General features: G+C 45.8%; 1 protein-coding gene across 3 annotated transcripts in view; it reads right to left on the reverse strand.

Moving 5' to 3' along the window:
* CENPU (centromere protein U) overlaps window positions 1-11,801 on the reverse strand; it is a 32,622-nt gene extending 20,821 nt beyond the window's left edge. For 2 of the 3 annotated variants that reach the window (XM_067022708.1, XM_059049357.2), the window contains exons 1-4: window positions 11,709-11,801; window positions 8,553-8,601; window positions 6,657-6,774; window positions 2,169-2,274 (exon numbers count right to left, since the gene is read on the reverse strand). In XM_067022708.1, the coding sequence (XP_066878809.1) occupies window positions 2,169-2,274; window positions 6,657-6,774; window positions 8,553-8,601; window positions 11,709-11,740 (305 nt within the window). In that variant the 5' untranslated portion in view covers window positions 11,741-11,801. The remainder of the gene's footprint in view (window positions 1-2,168; window positions 2,275-6,656; window positions 6,775-8,552; window positions 8,602-11,708) is intronic. The other variant, XM_067022709.1, reaches the window with a different exon arrangement.
* Window positions 11,802-15,193: the final 3,392 nt, after the last annotated feature.

The following is a 15,193-nucleotide window of genomic DNA, read 5'->3' on the forward strand; positions in this document are numbered from 1 at the left end:
GGACAGATGGCAGGTTTCCTTACAGGGTGGCCCCAGGCCCCCGCCTCCTCTCAGCCCACCGTCTCTCCCTGGGAGTGCTCACCCGTGCCTGCACCTCCTGTACCAAACCACTTCAGCCTGAGCGCCAGACCCAAGTACACAGCAGTCTCTCTAACGTCTCCACACCAAGTTCACGATCGCCTCACCATGACAGGGGTACTCAATCTCCTAGGTGCCCTCTCCTACTCAATGGCACAATCTCAATCCACTTCCACGACAGAAAGCCAGAAGCCGTCCATGACAAACAGGATTAATTTCACTCATGTTTAAATGAAGTCACAGAAGTCAAGAAGGAAATGACCAACGCTAGAAAAATGGAAAAAGGATATAAAGAGTGCGCAGAAAGAAATTCAAGGACTTGTAAAACATGTAAGAGATGCTATTTAACTCAGTCGTGAGAAAACTACAAACTAGAACTAGACTGAGACAGCATATCACACTGGCAAAACTGCAAGTCTGATACCACGCTGGTGGGAACGTGGCAGTAACTCTGAAAACGGCTAACATATTTCATTTGACTGAGGATTCCCCTTACGAATACATCCCACAGAAATACAGGCACGTGTGTGACAAATACAGGCGCGCGTGTGAAACGGCATGCGTGCCAGGTCGCTGGCTACAGCCCTGCTGGCGACAGCAGGAGACTGGAAACAACCCGACTGCCTGTCGGTCCAGGACGGGGGAAATGGGCCGTTGGAGATCCAAACCGCGCAAGACCCGCGGCTGTGAAGAGAAGAGCAAGGAAGCTCCGTGTGCGCTGATGAGGGAGGGAGCACCTCCAGGATACAGAGAGCAGAAAAGCCAGGCAGCAAGGCAGCCTGCCTTCTCGAAAAAGGTTAAAACTCTGTATTCTGACTTTGACGTGCACAAAGAAACTGTGAAAAGACATATAAGAAATCAATAGTGGGGGAGAAGGAAGAAGTGGATGCAGGAGCTGGGTAATGGTAGAGAGGACATAAAGACTATTATTAACCTTTTTATATTTTTAAACTATGTAAATGTGTCACCTATTCAAAAATTCTTCTTGAAAAATTACATTCACCACCATTTAAAATGAACTGTGGGCTTCCCTGGTGGCGCAGTGGTTGAGAGTCCGCCTGCCGATGCAGGGGACGCGGGTTCGTGCCCCGGTCCGGGAAGATCCCACGTGCCGCGGAGCAGCTGGGCCCGTGAGCCGTGGCCGCTGAGCCTGCGCGTCCGGAGCCTGTGCTTCACAACGGGAGAGGCCACGGCAGTGAGAGGCCCGCGTACCGCAAAAAAAAATTTTTTTTTAATAATAAAATAAATAAAATAAAATGAACTGTGTGGTTTTCCAAATATTTGGCTTTTGCTACCAATTTCCAATAACATCTCATAGAAAAACTGGAGCCTCCCAAATAACCAAGTACCATAAGGTTTCCCCAGTGCAGAGAACCTCAGAAAGATGTGCTCATCTAGATTTCTGCCCAAGTGGGATATTTGTTTTAAAAATAGTTTTGTTACTTTCAAAATATAGTCAGTAACTAGAACTGACCTATTACCTAACAGAGGTCCTTAAGTCAAGGATTTGCTCTAGCTAATAATTTTTAGTTAGTAGTACTACAGCTACTGAAGAGTTCTTCATTATATGTGCTCTCGAGTTGCCTCTGTGGTGTCATTTTTGCAGATTTTCCTGACTCAGGCCTCCATATATAAATCTCAAAACTCAAACCACGGCAGCTTAGGGACCACGCAGCTGAATTTACAACAGACCGCGTTTCCTTTGGGATTATCAGCTTCTCTTCCCTGTTTCCACCCTGAACTAGAACACGCATCTGTTGTGACAATTAAGCATATTTGTAAATTAAAGGGACCTCTCAAAATCATCTAAAATTCTATGCTCCTAAAACCTTTCCCCTCGTTTGTTTTACCTCAAAGCTAAACCACCTTCACTGGTATGTTTTCTAGGATAATCAGGTGTCAGTTACAGTTATTATAAGTAATGTCAATTACTGATAAACTGCCTTTTCATGTCCCAGTCTTCTTGAGGGAAAACATAAGTTGACTCAGAAGATCTTTAAAAAGTTTTGGTTTTATAAGCTTCTATCTTAAAGAACATTTCAGAAATCCCATTGACCATGAGTAAACAGTTGCTTGAGATCCACCCATACCTTCTTTTTGCTTCTTTTCCTTGAGGACTTGAGGGGAGAGATGACCCGCAGTGCTTGGAGAATTCTTCCTCATCAGCATATATAGCAGTGCTGTGTAAAGGAGGGTCTACAAAAGATTTTTTTAAAAAGGGCACTCAGAAGTCTGGCTGTCTGAGCAGTATTCAAGTTTGTTCCTTTACACTGGAGTATAAAGCAACCTGTGTTTAAATGGCTAACAAAATCAAAACCAATTACATATGCTACTTATGATCTCACACCTAAACAAGAAAAAATGTAAACCATTTCACCAATAAATACATGGATAGTTAAGCTATAACCTTACTGTCCTTATATATTATATGGAAACTCTTAAATGAGCTAAAAGATAAACAGGAGGTCTGACGTTCTTTCCTCACCTGATGGAGCATCACACAGCTACCTGGGAGACACAGCATGAACAATAAACTCAGAGGCCTGGAGTGCTTGCCCCACTCCTGCAACTCCATTACCCCACAGAGTGCCTGGCGCAGGGTGGGCACTCGACATCTGCGGACGACTGGCCCTTTGGGGAGGGACCCCAGTCCTTCCGCACGTCCCCTCCTCTCTCCTTTACTCTAGAGCCTTGAGCTAAGCATAAAAAGTTAACGGGAATGGGGACTTGCCTGGTGGCGCGGTGGTTAAGAATCTGCCTGCCAATGCAGGGGACACGGGTTCGAGCCCTGGTCCGGGAAGCTCCCACGTGCCTCAGAGCAACAGCCCGCGAGCCACAACTACTGAACCCCGCGCACTTAGAGCCCGTGCTCCGCAACAAGAGAAGCCACCACAATGAGAAGCCCACGCACCGCAACGAAGAGTAGCCCCAACTAGAGAAAGCCTGCACACAGCAACGAAGACCAACGCAGCCAAAACTAAAAAAAAAAAAAAATTAAAAAAAAAAAAGTTAACTGGAATGAAGATAAAGGAGATAATGAAGATAACGGAGAAACGGAGATAAAGGAGAGGAGACCACATGGCCTTGGTGGGAGGATGCTCCTACCTGCCGAGGAAGAGGGGGTCACAGGAGAGGCCTCGGCACCCTTTCCGGGCTTGTGGCAGGGGAAGGAGGAGGCCAGCAGCGTGGAGCGAATGGCTGCAGGGGCGCCTGGTAAGGGCCAAGCACCCATCTCTTCACGCTCCGGCTTTAGCGTGCTGCACACATTTAAACGTTCTCAGATTTAAACGTTTCAGCTGCTTATATAATGAATATGCAACTGCACAATTTTAAAGTCAGTAATATACTTTGTATCGGCCTCAACTAGGCAAAGGGGTTTACTTTACTACTGGGAATAACAAGGGAAAAAAAGAAAACTAGACCAATTTTGAATCTCCATATGTAACCAGTCACACAAGCTGTACTCTTACTACTCAATAATAAAAAGATAAATAACCTGATTTCAACGCAAGTAAAGGATGTGAACACACTTCTTTGAAGAAGATACAGGTGTACCTCGTTTTATTGCACTTTGCAGACACTGCATTTTTTACAAATTGAAGGCTTGTGGCAACCCTGCATTGTCAGATGATTAGCAATAAAGTACTTTTTAATTAAGGAATGTATACTGTTTTGTTACACATAATGCTACTGCACACTTAATAGATTACAGTGTAGTGTAAACATAACTTTTATACACACTGGAAACCAAAGAATTCGTGACTCGCTTTATTGCAATATTTGCTTTATTGCAGTGGTCTGGAACTGAACCCGCAGTATCTCCAAGGTGTGCCTGCATACAAATGGCCAATAAGCGCGCTGAAAAGATGCACAACATTAGTCGTTAGGGGAATCCAACTCAAAAGCACATTGAGATACTACCGCACATCCATGTGAATAGCTATTATCAAATAAACCAGAGAGCAAGTAATGGTGAGGATGTGGAGAAACGGAATCCTTGTGCATTGCTAATGGTGCAACTGCAATTCCTCAAAAAAATTAAACCCAGAATTATCATATGATCCAGCAATTCCACTTCTGGGCATATACACAAAAGAAGAGAAAGCAGGACTGGGACAGATACCTGTACACCTATATTCATAGCTGCATTATTCAAAACAGTCAAAAGGTAGAAGCAACCCAAGTGTCCACTGACAGGTGACTGGATAAACAAAATGTGGTCTATACGTAAAATGTATACAGCACACTGTTAAAAAGGAAGTTCTGACACATGCTACAACATGGATGAACTTTAAAGACATAATGCTGCATGAGAAAAAGGATACACAAGTACAAATATTGTATGATTCCTCTCACTTGAGTGGTCAAATTCACAGAAACAGAAAGCTAGAAGAGGGAGAGGGGAGCGAGGTGCTGTCGGCTATTGGGCAGAGAGTTTCATTCAGGGGAAAGAAAGGACAAAGTCCTGGGGACGGATGGGGTGACGGCTGCACAACGATACACATGCTTAACGCCACAGAACCAGACGCTTCAAAATGATTAAAATGGGTAATTTTATGTTCTGTATATTTTACCACACAAACACAATGAGATACCATTTCATACCCATTAGGACGGCTAGAATCAAAAAGTCAGATAATAACAAGAGTGGATGAAGATGTGGAGAAACTGGAACCCTTATACATAGCTGGGGGGAACGCAAAGCAGTACAGCTGCCGTGTAAACATTTCCTCAAAACGCCACATGACTGAGGTGTACAGCTGGCCCTCCATATCCGTGGGTTCTGCAACCACAGATTCAACCAACCATGGATTGAAAATATTTGGGGAAAAAAAATTTTTTTTTTTAAGGAATGTATATTGTTTAAAATATACAGAGAGTTCCAAAAAGCAAAACTTGAATTTGCTGCACACAGGCAACTACTTACATAGCGTTTCTATCGTATCAGGTATTATAAGTAACCCAGAGATGACTGATCGCGAACAGGAGGGTATGCACAGGTTATATGCAAACACTACGCCACTTTCTGTTTGTTTTTTGTTTTTTTCCTGGCCACCCCACGCATCATGTGGGATCTTAGTTCCCTGACCAGGGATGAAACCCGCACCTCCTGCATCGGAAGTGTGGAGTCTTAACCACCGGACCACCAGGGAGGTGCCCACTATGCCATTTTATATAAGGAACTTTAGCATCCTCGGGCTATGGTATCCACGGGGGGTCCTGGAACCAACCTCACATGGATACTCAGGGACGGCATTCCCAAGAGAAATGAAAACACATGTCCATACAAAAAACTGGTATGTGAACGTTCACAGCAGGATAACTCATAATGGCCACAAAGTGGAAACAGTGCAAGTGTACATCAACTGATGAATGGATTAAAAAATGAGGTCTATCCACACAATGGATTATTGAACTATAAACATTTTTAGGAATGAAGTACTGATACTACCACGTAGATGAACCTTGCAAATACTACACTAAATGAAAGAAGCAAGTCACATATGAGCACACACATAGTGCACCATTCTATTGAATTGAAACGCCCAGGACAGGCAGATCCAGAGACAGGAAGGAGATTTATGGCTGCCGGGGGCTGAGGGGAATACAGGGGTGGCTACTACTGGGCACCGAGCTTCTTTCTGGGGTGATTCAAACGTTCTGGAATAGAAGATGGTGATGGTTGTACAATTTTGTGACTATACTAAAAGTGAATTAAACTGTACACTTTAAAAGGGTGAATTTTATGGCAAGTGAATTACATCTCAATTTTCAAAATTATGATTTCTTTTAGATGAGTAGTTAAAACATTTTTATCAAGTCATAATAAAAGGGGTATTCTGGTAATGATTACTTTTCATCTTACAAAGTGTACAATATTTTCTTTTATTAACAAAAATTAGACTAGAAATAGCAGATGCCAAATTAAAAATACGGGAGAAGTTATATGTTTTCAAAATTCCCTTAAAACTTATTCTGGCAAAAATGTCTGATTACTGCTGTTCTAGATGGGGGTGCACATGGCCCATTCTGTATCATCTGTGGCCTCTAGAGGGGCCAGTGACACACTGACAGAAGCTGTCCCGCCTGGACAACTCACAAACCCGGGTCAGCCAGGGGCCAGTCCTGTCTTCCTAACACCCAAGAACACGGTGAAGCTCTCCTGAAGCATCCTCTGCCTCTGTGTGTTTAAGAAAAGGAAAAATTGTCCCTCCGCTCCTTCCTAAATGAAAGCCCCTTACCGAGCGACTGCTGGAGGTATGGAGGGAGAAATATATTTTATATTCCTCTTGTTACAAAGGTCTACAACAGGTGTCCTAGTGTGGCTGGCTGGTTGACAAATGCTACTAGGAGAGCTCCACTCTGACAACTCTTAATAGAGTTCTTATTTCCAACGTACCTAGAAGTGAGAAAAATTAATTCAAATTATCAAAGACTCCCCAGAACACCGTACTCATGTGCAGACAACCCGGCTTTTGTATTTGAGGGCGTTTCTATATTTGTATTAGTAACTACAGCCTAAACGCTGTCGCTTGAACCACTTTAGAGATTTTAGGATAAAGATTTAAAATACTAACCAAAGGTTTCATAGGGTTCTTCCTCCTTCTCATTTTCACCCAGCCTGCTGATGCTTGAGATCCCAGAATTATTAGGAAAATCAAATACATCGGTAGGCTTGTGCTTTTGGCCAGCTTCCTAAAAGTGAATAAAGGTCAAAGTCATTGAATTGGCCCTCCCCAAAAGAACACTACAAAGCTGATTTACGTGGCAAGGATCCTCCTGCTATCACCGCTGCCTAAGAAGTTGAGCCTTCACACTCTTGGGGGGCAGAGGCTCTTCTGATCATCTGAGGCAGGGGTTGGGAAGCTTTTCTATGAAGGATCGGGGGGTAAGCACAGCTGACCACTGAACAACGCAGGGCTCAGCGGCGCCCACCCTCCGCACAGCCGAAAACCCCCGTGTGACTTCGCGGTCGGCCCTCCTGATCCGGGGTTCCACATCTGCGGTTTCAACTGCGGATAGTGTAGAACCTACTACTGAAAATAATCCGGGTAGAAGTGGACCCTCCCAGTTCAAGGGTCACCTGTATATCAGCCTTTGCGGGCCGTGGGGACTGGTGCCACTACGCAGCGCAGCCGCGCAGGGTGAAAGCAGACAGTGGCCACGCAGAAGGAAAAAGCACGGCTGGGCTGCAGTCAAGCTTTGTGTGTGGATACTGAAATTTGACTTTCATATTTTCACATGGCATGAGACACTCTTCTTTTGATTTTACTTCAGTCATTTAAAAATATAAAAACCACCCTTAGCCCGCAGGGCTTTACAAAACCAGCAGGCAGGCTGGATCCGGCCCACAGGCCACAGCCTGCCAACTCCTGAGCCCGTGTGGGCCTCTCCCCAGAAACATGCCCAGGAAAGTTCCTAAACACAGAGGTTAAAAACTCCTGCTTGCAGGAGAGAGATGAGGGTTTACAGTGCAATATACTAATAAGCCCCAGGAAGACTGCCCCTCAAATCCCAATGAAAGACAACATACAGAAAATGAGAGACACATCCACAGTAGCTCTCGAAAATGTGGAGGGCTGCCATTAACAGACAGGAAAATATGAAGAAATTCTGGAAGTTATACAGGAGATGGAATAAAACTGAGAGACAAAACAGAAACTACCACTCACAGACCCTCAGGGAAAAACTATTCATGGAGTGTGGGGGGGTAGAACGAACGCCAAAGAGGAGCTGACATCCTCCATCCTCCCCAAGCAAATGGGCCTGTGCAAGGCAGCAGCCTTCCCGAGGAGGGAAGAGGACCGGAAAGCTGAAGAAACCCTTCCCGAGAGGAAAAGGGCCCCCTCCAAACGGGTAGGGGGTTAGGGGAGCCGAGGGGAGAGACCCTGCAAAAGAGAAGACCAGGGGCAGGGCACAGAGCAGGGAGAACTCCCGGCGCCCGGGCACCCCCAAGCAGGCACGACCAGAGGTTGTTCACATGAATTTCCAAGGCCAGTTGGACAAAAGCCGCTGGAAAATACTGTGAACTGAGCTAGCCCGAGGGTTAAACAAACGCACCTGCCTTTCACAGACATTTCCTTCTAAGACTCCACCCTGAAGTAAAAATACCCTGTGAATGTGAAACTAAATGGAATATTATGAAATCATAAACTGTGGAAAACTATAACAACATGGAGAAATGGCCATAAGTAACAAAAGCAAAATACAGAACATTGTACAATTGTTCAATGATGTCGATTATCCAAATGAAAATGAAACCAGCCTAGGCCCAGAAAAAAAGATTCAAAACGTTAACAACGGCCATTTTCTCCATTATACTGGAAAGGGCAGGAGGAAAAGGAATATGCTTTTTCACTACAAGAAAACACTGAGCTTACCAAGTCTACGAGACTCCGAGTCTCCTATAAAACGTTACTTTGTATTGTCAATTACGAGAAAAACTATATTAAAATATAAAAAAGATAACTTACATCTTTCGTGGAATGTGTTCTTCCTATAGTGTTCTTTGAATATCTCGTACTAGGAAACAGAAAACCCACACACAAGAGTTAGGAAATACTTAAAAATAACTGGGGGAAACACCAGAATCACACCTCATCCAAGCATTTTCTTTCCAAATTACATTCCTTGTTAGTTGCACTGACAATGTGCACATGATGAAATTCCGGTAATGGCAAAATCCCTTTAGAAAGTAGAACCCATATCTCACACATTGAATTAAATTTTTTATAGGTCAACTCATAACACCTACGTATAAATAGCACAGCTCTGCCCTCAGGGACACAGAAAACTCCTAATGCTGCTGTCATCCTTGTCCCTGAAGTCGCAATCAACAGCAACAGCTGGTGTTCTGCAGAAATGAGCAAGAGAGGTACCTCTCTTTCTCAAGCACTGGACCCCCGTTTCCATCCGTGCCTGGCTCTCTTACACACATTTTCTCATTTATCTCTGAAACAGTCCTCAAGGTAGAAGTGAGTCCCACGTTCCAGATGTGTATCTGCCCAAAGCCACACGCGGCCAGGATGGAGGGAAGCCTGCGTTAACATCTGCATCAGTTCAAACCCAGAGCTGCCCTCTTTCCGCCCTTCAGGCTCCCTCCAGTGGGCATTAGGATAAAAGGATAAAGTTGCGTACCTTCAACGGAGCTTAAAGTAAACAAGATATGACAATAGTGACCAGAAGAAAAGTGGAAACATGAGAGGCAGGAAATAATCCCGCCAGGGACTATGCTTTGAGTATCCTCTGTGGTACAGGCATGGTGCCAGGGCTGGGGGGATGCCCTACACCACCACGCACAGGCCCTGACTTTCAAAAGTGCCCTGCAGACACCCGTTAGCGGAGAGCAAAGTCCGTTTAGTGTCTGAACGAGTATTTCTTTGTGGAACAAGTATTTCTTTATTTGATATAATTTCAAACTTAGAGAATAGCTGAGAATACTCTACGAACCTTCTGTATACCCTTTATCTGCTTCACCAACTGTTTACATTTTGTCTCACCTGCTTCCTGTGTGTCTGTGTATGGTAAACTGGGGACACTGCAGTGTGTCTTTCCTAAGTGGGCGTTACCTTGTGTAGTCACAGTACAACTTCCGAATCAGGAAATTTAACACTGACATCATTAATCTAATCTACACTCCATATCCAAGTTTCATCAACTGCCCCATCATGTCCTTTAAGGTTTTCCCCCAGCATTAAAAAAATAAATAAATACAAGAGAATATAAAACATATGATTTCTTGGGCTTCCCTGGTGGCGCAGTGGTTGAGAGTCCGCCTGCCAATGCAGGGAACGCGGGTTCGTGCCCCGGTCCGGGAAGATTCCACGTGCTGCGGAGCGGCTGGGCCCGTGAGCCATGGCCGCTGAGCCTGCGCGTCCGGAGCCTGTGCTCCGCAACGGGAGGGGCCACAGCAGTGAGGCCCGCGTACCGCAAAAAAAAAAAAAAAAAAAAAAAAGAAAAGAAAAGATTTCTTAAACCCTAGGCTTTATTATGTGTGCGTACGTGCATGTTTGCGTACCCACTGTGCTGTAAAACATCATTACTGCGAATTACAGTAAAAAAAAAAAAAAAAAAAGTTGGAAAACTGTTAGAGCAGTGGTTCACAATCCTCAGGTATCAGAATCACCTGGAGGGCTGGTTAAAACAAGACGGCTTGGCCCCAACTCCAGAGCTGCTGATTCAGGAAACCTGGGGTGGCCGCTGAGAGTCTGCTTGTCCAACAAGTTCCCGGTGGAACACATTTGAAAACCATTGCTCTATTTGATTCTCAGACCCAAAAAAGAAGGTAGAGCAGATACTAGTTTTACGGCCTAAATTATGGTTCTGGGGTTCAGAAAAGTTAAGTGACATCAGTGGTCACACAGCCAAGTGATAGGACGAGAAACCAGATCACATAACTTCTGAACCCACTCTTTCCACCCTTTCTTGTCTTGTCTGTGCTCAAAAAAGTGGTCAAGTTTCCTCCTCACCTTAGGCTAGGAGCAAGGTGAGGCTCCCAAAAGATGGAAACCTCGGTGGTAACATACGTAAAAAATTTTGGTGTATGTGCATTAGTGCGTTTTAGGGGGAGGGATAAACAGATGTCAGGCGTCTCAAAGGCAAAAATGTTATATGTACGTGTATACGTGTGGGGGCGGGGAGGAGGGAGGGAGGGAGAGAGAAAAAACCCCACTAGCCTATCAGATAAAATTTCACTCTTGTCAGCTGAGTTTCAGGCCCCTAATTCTTTCCCAATCCTCCTCCCCACTGGCCATGGGAGCCTAGTCGCGGCTTACTCAACTGCCCTGCTTCGTCCTGCTCCAGCCTGTCCCCTACGCTGTTTGGCAGCCTGCACCCTCACCCGCATCTACAAATGCACCTTCTCCAGACCGCCTTCCCACGGCCCAGGTGGAACTCCTTAAGGCCTTGAGTACCAGCCAGAGCGCGAAGCACGCCGAGGCCCCTCCAGCCAGGACCACACAGGGCCTTGGAGGCACTCCAGACACCGCCAGCGAGACACGTACCCTTGGGTCCATGAAGAATAACATTTTAGAGAGCAGTTTTGTAAACTATTTTAAAATGCATGCCCTTTTTGATTAAAAAAAAAAAAAAGCCTGACTCATCCCGGCTGGAGGCCCTCTTTAAGAATAACAAGCTGCAGCTTGGGCCCCCGCGGCGGGAGATTTAGTTCGGCTTTACAGTCCGTGGTTTGTGTTACAAAAACAAGCAGGGTCTTGAAAATAAGAATACTACCAGCCAGAGTGTAAGCGTCACTAGAACGTAATGTCTGACAAGTAACAGGCACTCATTAAGTTATCTGTTGGATGGTTTGTTTCAAAATATTTGGAGTCTACTTTAGGCTACACTCACCCACACAAAGTAACGCTGACACTAGCCAACGTTCTCCCCTCCCCGCCGGCCAAGGTTTTAAACTGACTCCTTTAAACCTCACTGTAATCCTTCCAAGGTGGGGATATTATTATTCCCATTTTACCGACGGGGAAACCAAGGCCCTGAGAGTTTAGTCACTAGGACAAGTTGCACAGTGGCAGAGCCAGGGAGCACGAACAGCTCCGAGAGGCCGAAGCCCGGCGGAGAAGAAAGATAAAGCGAACCCCCAGCCCGGCGCTCCGAGAGGCCGCAGCACTTACCCCGAGCACCGAACTCGCCTCGGCGGGGCCATCTCGGCCCACCGCTCACTGCGCCGGCGCAGCTCCCGAAGCTCCCGCCAAATCCCGCGCTGCTCCCAGCGGCCAATCCGGGCCGAGCACGAGGGCACGCCCCCTCGCTTGCTTCCTACAGGGCCAGGGCTCCTCCCGGTCCTAGAGCGCGAGAGAAAACTCGGCCTGGTACGGCGCGAAAGCGGAGCTGGAGTTTACGCCTTACAAGCAGTCCCTGACGGATCCACGAGACGCCAAAGATTTCCCGGGTTTTCCCTCACCCCACGTCCGCCGCGCACGTTTTGCGCACTCCTGAGCCGCCAGGGACCGCCCCAGGGGGCGAGGAAGGAGAGGAGCCAGTGCGGGAAAGTCAGAGGGCGCTTTCCCGCGAGGGGCGGATCCAAACCCAGGGCGGGGCGCGCTGGGTCCTTAGGCGCCTGCGCAGTTGTGTAGTGTAGTGCATTGGAAATAGACCTTGAGTTTTTACCCCGCTGCTTCCCTGAAGCAGTGGTGTGAGCTTGGCTTATTATTTTATTTCTACCCCAGTTTCTTTATTCGTAAATGGTGAGGGCCCCTTTTAATATTCTCTGATTCTTTGCTTTGTGTTAAAAAATGTACTGTCCTGCAAAAGAATGACGTTGGACCTTTATCATACCATAAATAAAAATGAACTTAAAGGGCTTCCCTGGTGGTGCAGTGGTTGAGAGTCCGCCTGCGGATTCAAGGCACACGGGATCGAGCCCCGGTCCGGGAAGATCCCACATGCTGCGGAGCGGCTCGGCCCGTGAGCCATGGCCGGTGAGCCTGTGCGTCTGGAGCCTGTGCTCCGCAATGGGAGAGGCCACAACAGTGAGAGGCCCGCGTACCACAAAACAAACAAACAAAAATGAACTTAAAATGGATCAAACACCTAATTGTAAGAGCTAAAACTCTTAGAAGAAAACATAGGGCAAAAGCTTCACGACATTGGACTTGGCAATGATTTCTTGGATGTGACAGCCAAAAGCACAGTTTGGGATTATGAAGAAGTTGTAGGTGGTTAATGGTGGATGGTTGCACAGCAGTGTGAATTACATAAGTAACTGTACACTAAGTTGTACAGTTAAAAATGGTTAAAATGCTGAACTTTATGTCATGTACAGTTTACCACAATAAAAATTATTATATTTCATGCATACTAAAGAATATAACATATATAATGTAAAGATAAAAAGGAGCACCTATGTGCTCACCACTGGGTTAGGAAACTTACAACAGTCATTCCATCCACGGGTAACCACTCTTCTGATTTTGTGTTTCTCATTCCCATGTTTTCCTACCTTGATATATCCCTAAATGATATATTAATTATTGTATGTTTTAAAACGTTATATAAATGTTATTTGGTATGTATTTTGGAAGTGCTGTTTCTTCCTCAAAGCCATGATTTTTAGGTTTTATCCACATTGATGCGTGTAGATGTCATCATTCATTTTCACTGTCTTTGGAATGCATTAAGTAAATACACCACATTTTATTAATCCATTCTCCCATGTATGGAAACATCAGTTGTTTTCAGTTACCAACAATGCCATGCTAAACATTCCTGTAAGTGTCTTGCAGGGCACATATCTAAGAGACAAGGATAGACTCAGTAGTACTATTACTGTCTCACGGGATAGACATTTTCAGCTTTATATGAGAATGCCAAGTTATACACACCGTTTCTTCGTTTTTTTTAAAAATTATTATTATTTTATTATTTATTTTTGGCTGTGTTGGGTCTTCGTTTCTGTGCGAGGGCTTTCTCTAGTTGCGGCGAGCGGGGGCCAGTCTTCATCGCGGTGCGCGGGCCACTCACTATCGCGGCCTCTCTTGTTGCGGAGCACAGGGTCCAGACGCGCAGGCTAGTAGCTGTGGCTCACGGGCCCAGCCGCTCCGCGACACATGGGATCATCCCGGACCGGGGCATGAACCCATGTCCCCTGCATTGGCAGGCAGACTCTCAACCACTGCGCCACCAGGGAAGCCGCCACGCCGTTTTATAGACTGTGCAATTTATAGCCCCATCAGCAGCGTGTAAAAGTCCTCATGGCTCCACATACTTGTCAATACTTAGAATTTTCAAGACTTAAATATTTTTCCCTGACTAGCAAGTTGAAATGGTATCCTATTGTGTTTTTGATTTGCATTTCCCTTAAGTTGATATCTCTTCCTTGTTTATAGGTCCTTCCTGATTCCTCTTCAGTGAAATACCTGTTCAATCCATCCAGGAATCATTTGGGCAATTGCCACAGAAGAGTAAATCACCTGTGAGGATTTGAAGGTAGTTCCCCACTGATGCACAGAAATAGGGTTCCTGGAATCACGGAAAGTTGTCACCTGTAAGAGTGTGGAAAGTTAGCTCCATTTCCCAGGAAAGGGGTTACAGTCAAACCTTTGGTGCTTGTGCTTCTTGTCTTTCTGTTAAGACAAGAGGTTCAGCACTCTGGAGGGAAATAAAATCTCAACCCAAGTAGGTTTAAATGATAAAGGAATTTATGAGCTCGTGTCACTGAAAAGTCCAGCGGTAGGATGGCTGTCAAGCTCAATTGGATCTAGAGGCTGGAGAAGCCATGAGGGCTCTGAACCCGTTTCCTTGCTCTTCTCGTCCCTCAGCTTCTTCCTCAGCCTGGGTCCTGCCATCATCATCCCCATCCGCTGCATCATTGCCTGGACTTACTGAGCATTTACTATGATCCAGGCATCGTTCCAATGTTTAGTAGAATGGAACCATTTAACCCTCTCGATAACCCTCTGTGGTGGGCGCCAGAATCCCACTTCGCATATGGGGAAACGAAGGAGCAGCCCCACGGGCAGGAAGTGACTGCGGCTGCACAAGATCTAAGGATTCTGGCCCAGAGCCTGCACCTGGCGCCTCTTCCAAGTCTCCCGTCGGAATTCCACCCTTCAGAGAAAGAGAGCAGCTATGTCCCAGCACTCCTTCTCCAGAAAAAGGCCTGAGATTTACTCTAACTGGACCAGCTTTCGTGACATGACTACCTGTATTAGTCAGGGTCCCAGAGAGCTAGAATTAATAGGACGTGCCACTGGGCTTGTGAAGAAGTGGGGACAGTGCTCAGGACGGGCTGGAAGGGGGCAGAAAACACCGGAGTGGAGCCAGCGGGTCTGGAGTCTCGGGGGAACCCGGAGCAGCGCGGGGAAGCGCAGAGGGGCCGCAGGACCTACGAGGCGGGTCGTTAAGTTATGTAATGTACTTTCATGTTTGGGAAATAAAAAAAAAAAAAAACTGCTGCTTTTATAATACAAATACAGAAAATAAAGAACTACAAGACATCCTGGATCCTTGGGGTAAACTGAAGGGTTGGGTATGGACACTTCCCTGCGGAAATATATCTTCCCTGTGGCGTAGGTTGATCTATATATTAGTGCTATATTTTGGATTATTAGCTTGATGTTTAATGAACATATAAATGAGAATATTATTATTTATCTTA

The sequence above is a fragment of the Kogia breviceps genome, chromosome 20 (assembly GCF_026419965.1).
Source record: "Kogia breviceps isolate mKogBre1 chromosome 20, mKogBre1 haplotype 1, whole genome shotgun sequence".
Lineage (NCBI taxonomy): Eukaryota > Metazoa > Chordata > Mammalia > Artiodactyla > Physeteridae > Kogia > Kogia breviceps.